The 14,452-nt window shown below is 37.1% G+C and overlaps 1 protein-coding gene across 3 annotated transcripts in view; it reads left to right on the top strand.

Moving 5' to 3' along the window:
* LOC121427213 (guanine nucleotide-binding protein subunit beta) overlaps positions 1–14,452 on the top strand; it is a 49,100-nt gene that overhangs the window by 16,834 nt on the left and 17,814 nt on the right. For all 3 annotated transcript variants that reach the window (XM_041623495.1, XM_041623493.1, XM_041623494.1), the window contains exon 3: positions 5,487–5,569. In XM_041623495.1, coding sequence (XP_041479429.1) covers positions 5,510–5,569 — 60 coding nt within the window. In that variant the 5' untranslated portion in view covers positions 5,487–5,509. The remainder of the gene's footprint in view (positions 1–5,486; positions 5,570–14,452) is intronic.

Here is a 14,452-nt window from a genome sequence, read left to right as displayed (position 1 = left end):
ATGCTGCATTTTTAAAGGAGAAATATATTGATTATGAATATGGCCTTATTATATATCAGTGGAAAGGTAATGATGTGGGGATTATCATTTAGTCATTCAAAAATAACGAAAGTTACATGTATACATCGCCAAGTGGAAATCGCCACTTAAAAAGCGCTAAAATGCCTCTCCGAATTACGCCTCCCATCGGTCTCTGAATTGACTCGAATTTGATGACGTGTATGAGTGTACGAGAGACGTGATTGGCTCTCCCATGTCAAGCTCCACTTGCATGCAAAACCTGTTGCAAGGGTACGTTTTCTCCACTGTCACAGAATACTTCGATCACGAAATGAAAGAAAACCCAAAAGATTATCTAGATTTTGAATTTTCAAATTGATGTTTTTGAAGATGAAGTTTCTAGCTCCCATGTAAATAAGTAAATCATTGGCTCTTTTTTTAGATAAGCAGTTTTCAGCAGCTTTTTGCCATTAAATAAGTAGAATAGGTAAATAAGGGGAATTACGCCAATGATGTCATGAGTCGGACAATGCAACTTGCATGCCGATTCGCTACTAACTCATGCAGCTGCTAGTGCTAGCTGCACATACCGCGGGCCAAAATAAATCCATGAAAATGAATTCCAGCCTGACCATCCAGACAGTCTCTTCCCTCTGTCAATTTACTCTAAAGAAGGGAAATAATGATATAACTGTACTTACAAACAAATGAATATATCTGAACCTGAAGGCAAATCAGCTCAACAAATAGCAGCAGACGATATGCACCGACGATAAACTTCATGTGGCTGGGATAAATTGCCAATCGTTCTGTTAAATATAATTTCTATCTCATTATTTTGACAAAATTGCGAAACTAGGGGAATTATTTATCGATGTAAAAATATAGTTACACCTCGTACTATTTTTAGATTACGATAAAACCTTTTTGAAGCAAAAAGTTGAAATAAATTAAAATTAGATGTAAAAGATCATCCCCAACATGCGTAGCTCATACATTGTATGTGAATGTAAACAAACCATCATAAATAAACATTGCTTGCTCACCTTGACCGATAGAGTAGATACACGTGTTGCTCAGCTCTCAATTGGCATTTTGGATGGTTTGTTTACAATCACGAGCTACGCATGTTGGGGATGATCTTTTACATCAAATTTTAATTTACCTCAACTTTTTGCTTCAAAAAAGGTTTTATCATAATTTAAAAATAATCTGAGGTGTTACTATATTTTTATGTAGATAAATAATTTCCCCAATTTTGTAATTTTGTCAAAATGATGAGATAGAAAATTATATCTAACATAGGGACAGTAATTTTCCGCGATCGCGGAAAACAGACGGAATTCACCGAAATGGCCTTTTGTAACGGAAAACATATTTTTCCTCAAAATACACAGAACAGCAACATAAATTACTCCAAAATCTCAACAAAATACGAATATTAAATGGCCAAAAAACCTCACAAAACACAATCTCACTTCACCACAATCAACAAAATCAGCATATCGTGACTGCTCTTCACTCCTTCACACCTGATCGTACCCCTCACCCTGATCCTTCCCGGCCGCTCTGGCAGGGTATGGTCGATCGGCCGTATCGAAATCATTCACATGCAGGTAGTGTTTTGCTGCCCTCTACGTTTGAAAATGTACAGCATGATCTTGAAATCCAAAATGGTGGATAGATTGAAATCGTTGACTGCTCGAAACGATGTCCAAACCCCCCCCCCCCCCAATTATCAATAAAAGTTCATTCAGTGAAACAATGCTAGAAATGTGAAAGGTGAGGATGTATTCGTGTTAGATATATGTGTAAAAATATTTTTTGTGCCTGCATAGATCTGATTAGAGCTGATTCTACTGCGTTGTTGGTACAGTGACAGATCCAAATTTTGACCAGCGCGAGCGTTAACTTATTGCTACTGGATGGGTAGACAGAATTGTCATTTTTCCGTGTGTACAAAGTCTATGGGGAAACGGAATTCCCAGGGGCCCGTTGCAGAAAGAGTTGCAATCGATCGCAACTCTAAAAATCATGCGCAACTTGTTTTTCAACCAATCAACAGCGCGCATTTTAGATTTGCGATTGATTTTTTGACTTGCATTTAAACGCAACTCTTCTGCAACGGGCCCCTGACATGCCGAAACGGAATTTAAGATTTTCTGAAACGGAAAAGGCAATTTTTTGAAATGGAAAATCACTGTCCCTACTAACAGAACAAGCGACAATTTATCCCAGCCACATGAAGTTTATCGCGGTGCATATCGTCTGCTGCTATTCTTTGAGTTGATTTGCCTTTAGGTTTGGATTTCATTTATTCATTTGTTTGTAAGTACAGTTATATCATTATTTTCGTTCTTTAGAGTAAATTGACAGAGGGAAGAGATTCTGTCTGGATGGTCAGGCTGGAATTCATTTTCATGGATTTATTTTGGCCCGCTGTATGTGCAGCTAGCACTAGCAGCTGCATAAGTTGGTAGCGAATTGGCATGCAAGTTGAATTGTCTGACTTTACCTCCATCCACGTCACGAGAGCTAGAAACTTCATCATTCTTTTCATCTTCAAAATCATCAATTTGAAAATCCAAAATCTATATTAACTTCTGGGTTTTCTTTCATTTCGTGATCGAAGTATTTAGTGAGAGTGTGGAGAAAACGTACCCTCTCAACATGTTTTGCATGCAAGTGGAGCTTGATGTGGGAGAGCCAATCACGTCTCTCGTACACTTATACAGTATACGTCATCAAAAAATCCCAATTTCGCGGACGTAATTGTTAGTCTAGTAATTGTGCATGTTTGAAGCATTCAGAGAGAGAACTTTAGACTATCAATTAAGTGAGTTTCATTGGTCTCCATGATATATGATGTACACCATCATATTCTTATTTTCCCCTTTAATTTGATATACAATTCTTCATTTTTATGATTTTCAATATATTTCTACTTTAAAGCAAATGAAGTTGCTTGAGTTACATTAACTAAGTCTTGCTTCTGCAAAAAAAAAAAAAAACTATGGCTTAAAAAACCTGTACATGTAGAAGTCACTCCTTGAGCAAGGGGCAATTTCCAGAATGGAATCACGAATGCCATCGAGACCAAAGTGATATCAAGTCGCCCACAACAAGTGATAAAAAACTGTCATAAAAAGACATGTAAATAAAAAATACTCCAATCTCACTCACCAGGATTGTTTATGATCGTTCATTTCATGTGCTGTGCAGTTATTTCCACCAACGCACTCTCTAAATCTGGCATTTAAAGTTTTGTCTGCCCTGATTAGATCAAAGTACAATATGCATTGATTAGCACTTGATATTATTCTGCTGTCCTCTCACGCTCAAGTACATTTGTACATGTTCGTATCTTTGGGGATATTTGTTTTTTCCTTATTTATCCATTTACTGTACATACACCATAAAAAAGTTGCTTTCTGTACTAATGTAGACAGAACTTGTTCTTTTGTAAAACCAGTCACTTTATTATTTAAATGATTGGTTTGATTTAAAAAAAAAGTCTGATCAAGTTGAAAAGGACTATAAATTGAATGGAATGCATGGGCCTACCGGTATTCTAGTTTTAGGTGCAGTAATGTATTTTAATATGATTTTTAACAAGACTCTCATTTTTAGATTCAATATGACTTTGGTGGAAAACTTTAAAGGGGAAGTTCACCCTGAAGAAAACTTTGTTGTAAAAATAGCAGAAAAAATAGTAAAAAATATTGGTGAAGGTTTGAGGAAAATCCGTTAAAGAGTAAGAAAGTTATTAGAGTTCATAATTTTGGATTTGTGACGTCATAAACGAGCAGTTGCCCCATGTGTTATGTAATATAAAATGCATGAATTTCAAATTTTGTATGGTTCCCGATGACTTAATTTTGTTTTCTATTCATGATCGGGTGTGAAATGATTTGTCTATTGATATACAAAAGGTACAGTGAAAACCATTTTAAATTTTCTGAGAAAATGGCATTTCATTGATTTTTTACCATTCGCTATGTAGGAATGCTGCTCGCATATGACGTCACAAATCAAATAATTGAAATTCTAATAACTTTTTAATTGTTTGATGAATTTTTCTCAAACCTTCTGCAATATTTTTTATTATTTTTTCTGCTATTTTAAAATAAACTTTTTGTCAGGGTGAACTTCCCCTTTAAAAATAACCAAAAAAAAGTTATTGAAAAATTACTCTTGCTTACATAAACTATACAAAATAATGGGATTGAGTTAAGCTGGCTGGTAAGGGGTAGGGCTGGGACTAAAACTCGAAAATTGCTTAACAGTATAAAATATATGTATTTGATTTGTATTGCATAGTGTAAGACATGATTGTTACTCATCACAAAAGTACACACAAGTCTCATTTTGAATCTCACCAATTACCCTCAAAATATCCATAAATATACTAGTTTTTCAAGTGATGATGATGTGACTGAGATTGTTCGATCGTCGCCATGTTTCTTTTGCAGCTTGAGCATGCGAAGCACCAGCCAACCACATTCGTATTGGCATTTTCAGTTCATCATAAATCCAAAAATAAGGTTTATTGCTAATCAGAATCGCAATGTATCTTTGGATCGAAAAAGGGGGCCTTTATGTGCGTGTGCATGTGCGTATGCAGAGCTAGCTAATATGAAATGTTGGAAAGTGGAGTTCTAGGTTGATTTTTGTACGAGGTGACAGATGGAATACTGCGTGGGGCACAGGAGGCTTGCTCTGCCCATGCTTACTATATTTTCATTCCTAAGTTTGCTTTCGGCGCAGTGACTGGGTGACGTCACCTACGGGATTTTTTCCACAAGTCACATTTCATGCGACAAGATTTTCAGGTACCCGCCCAACAATTACCACGGGAACCCAAAGACAAAAATACCCGAAAGTCCCAGGCCTAGTCAGGGGGTGCCCAGTTATACTGCACGTCACTGGTGCAATTTTCCTGCACACGTGCAGATCGGTATAAGAAACTCACCGGCCTGAATTCACATAAGTGGTTTTGAAAACCATAAGTTGAACCCATGGTTTCTGCAGATTTTATAAACAAATTATGCTCAATTTACTGTCTATATTAAAAAGATGTCCATTGCTGCTGATGTACCCACTTCTCATGTACATGTATGTATGTTATCAGATTTCTTTATGGACCCAAGGGAGTTTAATGGGCTATACCGAGGCTATATGGAGTTCGTGATAGAATTATGATACCATTGCCTTTTCATTTTGCTTCCGGGTGTAAATCGTGACATGTTCTTATGAGATTGTACTTTTTTGTCAGTGGCTGTATACAGATCATGCATTGTCTCATTGTACTATTTCACCAATCACTTTGATTCAAATTTTTTTCAAAAGTGGTATTTTATGAATGGAATGATCTTTACCCTGTGTGATACACTGTAATTTTTCTTTATGCATTGGTACTGAATAAGTGACATTTTCATGTGGAAGAAAAAATAATAAGAGTACATTTTATTTTCATTTCATTGCAGGTTCATATTTTATTTAGGTAAAAATGGCGACTGAATTAGAACATCTACGGCATGAAGGCGAGACCTTAAAAAACCAAATCAGGGTAAGTAGATGACCCATTACATTATTTGTTTGTTATTGTGTTCATGTTCATGTGTTTTATTTGGTTGTGAGTTGTGTAATATGTCATCTACAATTTGCCACTATAATTTATTTGTAACTCTGACGTAGGTTTTGAATTTTCCTTTTTTGATCTGCACTATAGTCCATGAGGAGAAGTTAATTTTATTTTCTGTAAACTACTGCACTCCTCTCACAATGAATTTGTCAATAAGCCCGAAAGAGAACAGATACATGTATCATGGCACCTGCGTAATGCTCACTGGCATAACTTGTTCAGCACGTGGAACAACCAGATGCAGTCCGTCTTATACAAGAATGTTCTATAATCTGATATGTAAAAATCGGATCACATGATATTCAGCGAATAGCATTATGGCACCAAAATGTACTATCCTGCACTCTGACGTTGGTGCAGGATAGTGTGAGGTCTGCACTGTGGCGCGGCGAACGTAATGATCGGCTCGGCAGTGGAGACAACCCTAGTCTAGATCTAGAATTAAGATGAAATATATCATTCGGAGCAACTCAGTAATATGGGGGGGGGGGGGCAGCGTTCTCGCCAGAAAAAAATTCACCCATGTCGGGGACTTGTGCTGCCACTCCCGGGGGGTGGGTGCGGGGGGGGGGTTCACCCCTCCCGTGCGGAGCGCGGAAGCGACGGCCTTTTCATGAAATAGAGACGCCAAGGAAGCCCCATTGTGGCGTATTTTTAAGCCCACACAAATGCACATAAATGTTAGGCCTGGGAGTAAACATCGATTGATCAAATGATTCGATTGGCATGCCGCCAATCACCAATCGATTAGCAAAATTTACACAAATCGAATGTTCGGCAGATCCCGATTATGACATTGGGAGAACTCGAATACCCAAGTAATAATAACAAAATGACAAGAAAACAATGATGGCACTTCATACAGGTTTAAAAATTATGGTACCGAGAGAATTTTTCAAAAATAATCAATGATTGTATTACATTCACAGTTACACACCAACATGAAAGCGCTCCGAATTTTTTTTAATCCCACCCAACCTTGCCCTCGATACACAAAATGAGTTCATTGTCTGCGTGCACAAAACAATAAGAAAACACACAACCAAGCTCACTTGAGCTGATTGGACCTTCGGATAGCCAATGAAACTTTTGGGGAAACAAAGAAGAAGGCAGTGGTTCCCTTATCAGGAGAGGTCATGACTTCAGAAATAAATTGACCCCTCCCCCATCTGTGTGTGTGTGAGGGAGAGAGAGAAAGATAAGGGTGGGAGCCGGAGAATTCCTTTGTTTCAAAACAATAATGCAACCTTTTTTCTATCCCCCTCACACAATGAAAACTACATTCCAACATGCGCCCGTCTTCACCGGTACTTTCTCGACTAGTCTTCAAAAATAGACCCAGTTATACATGTAGGTTCAAATGATAAAAAATCATAATTTTATAAGGTATTTCAAATTAAATATTTTGCAAAATATTTTTTTGAAATACATGTGTAGAATCGTGGGCAGTGCCACAAGTGGGGGCGGGGACATGGTGTGGGCAAGGGATGAAATTGTTCAAGAAATGCTCCACCTGGGGTCAGTCTCAAAGAATAGTTCATGAATGAGTTGTTTACATCTTTGGACTTTGCACTGGCTGTTCAATCTGGGCTGATTCATTCATATGCAGGGGTGTGGCACTTGGAGGGATGCATGTATAATACCTACTTTCATTTATTCTAAACATGTGACTTTGATGGAGATTTCACCATAAAGTAGGTCAACTATTGTGACTTAAAAGACCTGATTCCCGACGAACAATCGAATCATTCGATTATTTTTTCAGGAAATAATTGAATGGTAAAAATGACAATCGTCCCAGGCCTAACATCCATGCACCATAGCGGTCACGCACAGTTCTCAAACTCCTTTGCTATTCGTTCATTGTGTGCAGAGAGGGCGGGATAAAATGACAAACACAGTACAACTCCTTTGCTATTCGTTCATTGTGTGTATAGAGGGCGGGATAAATGACAAACACAGTACAAGTACATGTTCCTTGTATGTACATTCAATGCATTTATTCCAAGTTCAGTAAGCGCAGCTACCGGTAGGTCATAGAGCATAGCCGGTGTGATGTGCGGGGCAGACGGGGGAATAGGCAACGGAACGACCGTACCGTGCCGTCATATGCCCGCAATAGCAGCCGCGAGCTAGCTGGGCGCCTTGCCACTTTCCTAGCCGTAGTAGGCCTGTAAGTGGTCTTAAGTTGGTGGGACTTCGGCGCAACCCGATAAATGAAGTTGATATCACTAAGATGAGTTCATGGAGTGTATTATTTTTTCTGAATATTTCCATTTAATTTTTCCACGCATGTCGCTGAAATTTTACGCATGGTTCCACTTGGTCTCCATTTCCGCACGCATGGTGCAAACACCATGCGTGTTATACACTGGCAAGAACGCTGGGGGGGGGGTATAAAACGAAAAATGCATGCATTCTTGTGCATACATGTAGAGGACCTAGATAATTAAGTCTGTGCTCGACTCGCGAAATGGATATACCGCACTCCGTCCTGGCGGACCACAGTTCAGTATATCCATTTGCTCTGCCGTTCTCGCACATCGTTCATTATTTGGCCCTGCATGCATGTGCTTACGTGCATTATTTGTATACTGAAGATTCTATACACACGTAGTAATAGTCACAATCATACATGTAGTCCTACATGAGAGAACTGCCAAAATGCATCGCTCGACTTCATTGGGACAAGAACCATCCTGATTTTGGCATGAACATATTGACCTGAAAAAAGGTATACAAATCACAATTTTATGGAACCAGGCTTCTCTGTTTGTGTGTGTGTCAAATCATGAAAATCAGATGAAAATTTCAGCACATTCAGTACATTTGCAGTAACCAACATGCAGAGTTTGGTTTAACAGCTATACATACAGTGTAATAAGCAAACCAAACAAGAACATTATGAACAGAGTTTGTCTATTGATAAATTATGGCATTCTATTTCCCTCATTATTGCCTGATTTCAACCTGCTCTTTTTTTTTCTCATTTTAAGACAAATTTATGAATATAGAATCTTAGATTGTGATTATCCTAACATTGGGGTGCTTGCTCATTTTTTTTTTGGGGGGGGAGGGGGGCCTATTTCTTTTAATTCAAGGGAATTTTTTTTTAGCAATGAGAACTTTTGTGATTAATTAAAATATCTTACTGTTTTGTACAATACAAATATTCTTGAATAGTGGTAGAACTAGGGGCGACTTCAGAAAAAAAAGTTGCCCAAAGCGTTCCATTTCAGGGATTTTTAGGGCAATTTGAACTTAGATAACAGCAAAATTAGATTATGGCAAAATGATTTGTCGCCTCCGGTTTGTCCTATGCTGCTCAGAGGGTTCACAAAATTATGGTCAAGGTTATGATTTCATGCAGAAGTTAGGACAATTTTGTAAGAGTTTTTAGGAGAGCTTCTCAGCCTGATTTAGCTTCTAGGAGTCATGTGATTGGCTACTGTAAAACTCTTCTGACCAGGTGTGATGTGCATGTTAAAAATTTCTTTTGCATGTTTTAGTACATTGCATATAGGTCTACTCATACTTGTGCATATAGTTTGTGAATAGACTGCACAGTGTAGGCCTACATGGATATCACAGCCTTTTTTAATTGTAAGATCAAGATAAAGGCAATACTTTGATACCCACCCCTCAGCAATCTGAGACTGATGGTTTTGTACAGTAGGTCATATAAAATATTTCTAGAAATATTAACCTTGCTCTTGAGGAATGTAGACCATTTCAACATTATTTTTAATACTCTTGCCTCTGTAATAATAAAGTTGAGATTATGATTTATAGGAAACACTTTGAAAAGGAGAAAGTGTGAGCAGAAAAAATAAAAACAAGAACTATCTGTTCTACATAGGTTATTGCTAGAACTTGGGAAGTTTTAGAAGCTGAAGGGTAGGGGATGGGAAAATACCATATCTGAAATTGTGTGTATTAAACATGTATGAAGTGGGTGTGGCAGTAGTAGTGGTACATATCTCAACCATCTTTGAGCAGTTGAAATGGGTGCAGCATGAACAAGATGCAAGACTTGTCACAAGTGTGATGCCAAGGTCTATCGCTGCTCAATGCAGATATTGCCATGCCTCCAGAAATAGCTTGGAAATATAAACTCGCCTTCAGTCAGGCACAGACGGTAGTTATTTCAGGCATCATCATCAACCATGATGCCAGCCGGCTTGAAAAGCCTGGATGCTGATTATGAATGTATGTATCCATGCTCTGGGAGGCCTCGGCCGAAGGGGTGGCCAGCCAAGCAGACGCACATCAATTACTCCATCACTCCATTCATCCTGCATGTGGTGTAGTTATAGTATTTGTCCTGGTGCATTGTCTTTGTCTTCTTTACGTTTATGTGACGTCATTGATATGCATTCCCTTGCCAGCGATGGGTTTCTATAATGGACAAATAAAGGAATAAGGTATTGCTGATTACGAATGAATGAAAAAAGTAGTGTTTGGTTGTAATTCGAAGCTAAATGCAATAAAAAGATATGGGGAGATGAAAATGTTGTTCTATTCATGCTTGGCAAAATGTGTTTTATTTTGGGAATTTGAAGGATTGTTTTTGCAGGACTGAACTGGGAAAAGTTACATCCCTTTTAAAAAATATTTTTAGTAAACAGATTGATGCAGTTTTACTTTTTTTAAATCTATATGGTGTGTGGCACTAAAATAGTCATGAAATTCAGAAATTGCTGTAGATGGAGATACGTATGTAAATCAGGGAGTTTAGGCAAAGGGTCTAGAGTCCTTGTACAAATTTGAATGAAAAAAGTTTCTACCACCTCCTGTGGGAGGATTTTTCTTTCCTTCCCCGCTCATTTGCTTTTGTAGTATCACTATTAAAAGGTTTTTTTTCTCATCACATTGGTTGGCAGGTACATGCACATTTGCTTTAGTTTTCAACAAAAGCACACAAGTGCGAGCACAATGTAATCTATCCCTGGATAACAGAAGTTTTCTTTGACGCAATGTTTTTTTTTGCATTATACTACATGTGTGCGTACTGATTCAAGCAAAAGGCTAGAAATTGGTAATTGCCACTCTTATGCATTTGGTCCAATGAGTCTGACTCTGTCACAACTACAGAAGAAGGTGAATAAACTCTTAAATGGAGATCAATGTTAGCACAGATGCAGGTATATACTGTAGGATATATGCCTGCATTTATTTCTGCTTATTTGCACCGACTTTGGTCTCTTACACATTTCCTGAAATACAAGATGACAAGGACATGTATGACCCGTTCAAGAAGAATAGTGAATCAAAGTGCTATTTCCTTGTTCATTGAATAATTTGCTTGTTGCGTTTTATATCATGCGCTATGTCTTGTATGTGTTATTTTCCAGATCTTGTTCCTCTTTCTTTTTCATATACATGTACATGTATTGTCCAGCTGGTCTTGAATCCTATCATATCAATAGGCTTATGTATTCCATATTCAATCAACCACTCCTCTTTATACATGTATTTGAGTGACATTTACATGTAAACTTTCCTTAAATAAATCAAAAGCTTGAGCTTTGAGAAATTTTTTGGCGAAGAATCTTTTCTGCCAACAAATATCTAACTGTTGGCAAAAGAACGTAGCGATTTATGTAGAATTGTTTCCAAAAGTTATTTTTCAAATTAAAATCTAACATAGCAACAAGCACATGTACATGTATGCAAAATGCATTTTAAGTATTGAAATTCATTTATTATTAATAGCTTAAATGGATACCCTATAATAGTGTACATTATATTTCTGGGGGGGGGGGGTTGCAGGACATCCAAAAGTAAACAGGCCTATTGGGATTGTTAAAAGTCCCCTCCTTGTCAACAATCTTTTTGAGCATAAAAATGCAAGCTTGTGCTGCAAAAGAAATGAAATATTCACATGCAGACTTTGTTGACATTCATATGCTTGAATTAGGCCAGAGTCAACTCAGGTTTTTTTTAAGCAAGGACCGCCAAGGATTTTGTGTTGAAGACCTGTGGAACCCTAAAATAAAGAATTACTTAATAAATTCAGCATCACAAAAGTCTATGCTCTCATCGGACCACTTTAGGCCTAGTTTTCCTTATCTCAATTTGTATGTCAAACTTTCACATGATAATCCAGTTGCCAAACCTTCATCGACCAAGTACTGTAGAGTTATGAAAGTTATAGTCTGAAGCAGGATTCTCAATCTTTTTGCTTGAATTCATGAGCCCAAAAGCATTATAGTCCCCTTGCGTGTTCTTTCGTTTTTGTCACATTTCATTGCAAACCGTTAATAACCTCTATGTTCGTTGGTCGTGAAGATGTTTTTCAAAATCCAGTATGGAATTTTGTCAATATTTTGGAAGCCAAGATTGACAAAAATTGAAACATACATAGAGTAAATTGAATGATAAATTTAATGAAGATGTTCAAAAGGAATTTCAAGGAAACAAGGGACTCCTCCATGTGATTGCAGCAGGAGGTATGGGAAATTTTATGAACTGAATTATTACAACAGTATCAAATTTCACCCCACCAAATGTTTTCTATTGTTGCTGACACATAGCTATAGTTTATCAGTAAAAATCCCATTGAATGTGGACTGAAATAATTTGAATTTACATTTCTAAAGAATTTTTTTTTCTCTATTGAATAATTACCAATCAATAAAGTATTAGTGTACAGTACATGTAATAACTCAAACTCACAAATAATTGAAAATGGTGAGTGGGTAGGAAATGATATAAAAATGAACGTAAAATGATTGTCTGGGGTATAGCTTATTAATTTTGCTTCCCAAATTCTATTGGTTGATATGTATGATACTGTTCAAATACATGTATGCATGTAATGCATTTATCAACAACAAGATGCATGCCATGCAAGTAAAAGTTTATATTGGTTTCAGAAAGTTTTAGTTCAAAGCTTCTATTTGGAATATGAAAATAAAACTGCTCTAGATGCTTATATTCTGAGACCCACCACAATGAAATAATGCAACTGCATGGGAGTTGACCAAAACACAATTATCAAAGTAATTACTATGGCCTTATTGTGTGTTGCTGTAATGTCCATGGACACTAATTACCCTGCAATTTGTGTTCTTTCTGATTTTAATGGGAGATAACATAAAAATGCCTTGAAATAATCTCGAGGACATGTACATGTACATTCATATCGTTTTGTACATGGTGTAGGCAAAAGCCAGCCCATGGTAGCCGGTGCTTTTCACGTGTGTGTTTTACGCCCATGTGAACATCGACATGTACATTTCATTGGCAGGCAGACTGGCAAAGTGCAGGGTATGGTATTGTAGTGGTGTGGGCTGATTGTGTACGCTGAGTAGTGCACAGTCGCTGGCTGCCTGCCGCTGCTGCATAAGCTAGAGCAAGGCTGCTTGCTGTGTGAGCTTAACAGGGAGGTGTTCTCTGCCTCTGCATACATAATTAGCTGCATTATTCTGTGCACTGTGCGGTTAGTCATCTCGGCATGGGCTGAGTATCCTCCATTCACTGCCTTTGTTGCTTAGTAACACCATTCTCACATGCGCTCAGCCATGGTGATGATGGTGTTGGGAATGAGATATATATTGCTTCTCATGGACATGTAATAAATATGCAGTCCTGTACATATTCCTTTTGCAAGTTGGATGAGATTTCCATGAGATAAAGGCAAACATTTCCTACATGTGCAATGTGTTCTTTTGAGTGGTTATTTCATTGAAATGAATTATCTTGGAAAATATTGAATTAATTTTTTAATACATTAAGTGTAATGTGATATATCTGGCTCATTTCCAGCTCATCACATTTCCTATTGAATTGGCAATTAAAAACCATTGCAATTTGACATCTTGTTTGGTTACTATAATTTTAGTAGCTCTTGGAAACGGTATTGGATGGTATATCACTATGGCAGCTGAGTAGCCTCCTTCAAATCAGCCAACCTTCAAAACATAGACAAAGGCAATATTTGTTACACTTGGTATTGCAGTGTAGAGCAACAGCCCTGCATGCTAATTAGAATATAAAAATACACTGTTGTTACTCGCTGATCCATGGGAGGACGCTAATGTTAATATTTCCTGATTATTACTTTACTTGTAGACTATGATTACTACATTTTAAAGGTCAAGTCCACCCCAGAAAATTTTGATTTGAATGAATAGAGAAAAATCAAACTAGCATTAAGGCTGAAAATTTCATCAAAATCGGATGTAAAATAAGAATGCTATTTTAAAATTTCACTTATTTCTCACAAAACAGTGATATTTACACATCAGTGACATGCAAATGAAACAGTCCGTGATGTCCTTCACTCACTTTTTTTTTAATTGTTTGAATTATACAATATTTCATATTTTACATATTTGACAAAAAGGACCAACTTGACAGAACCATATAGTTTTAATGCTAATTTCACATTTTCAGGGAGAAATTGTTGTTTCACTTGACAATGTGAAAAAAATAGAATATTTCATTTAATGAAATGAAAAAGAAATAGTGATAGGATGTTGTCATCAGTCTCCTCATTTGCATACCGACCAGGATGTGCATATAACAGTTTTGTGAAATTATGCAAAATTTTAGGATGTCATAACTTTCTTATTTTACATCCAATTTTGATGATTTTTTTTTCTTTTTATTCAAATCAACTTTTTGTTGGGGTGGACATTTCCTTTTTAAAGTTTTATATTGCTGCAAATGTTATGAAAAGGTGTTCTCAGAGCAGAAGTGTGTCACTAGCATCTGGCATGTTATGAAACAGAGGAGAGTGAATTTAAAGGGCGGGTTTATTGACATCTATATTGCTAAAAATTGCATGTGCTTTGAAAAAAA

This window comes from Lytechinus variegatus, chromosome 14 (assembly GCF_018143015.1).
Source record: "Lytechinus variegatus isolate NC3 chromosome 14, Lvar_3.0, whole genome shotgun sequence".
NCBI classification, from domain to species: domain Eukaryota; kingdom Metazoa; phylum Echinodermata; class Echinoidea; order Temnopleuroida; family Toxopneustidae; genus Lytechinus; species Lytechinus variegatus.
Note: the sequence above shows the minus strand (reverse complement) of the source record. Positions and strands in the feature narration are given on the sequence as shown.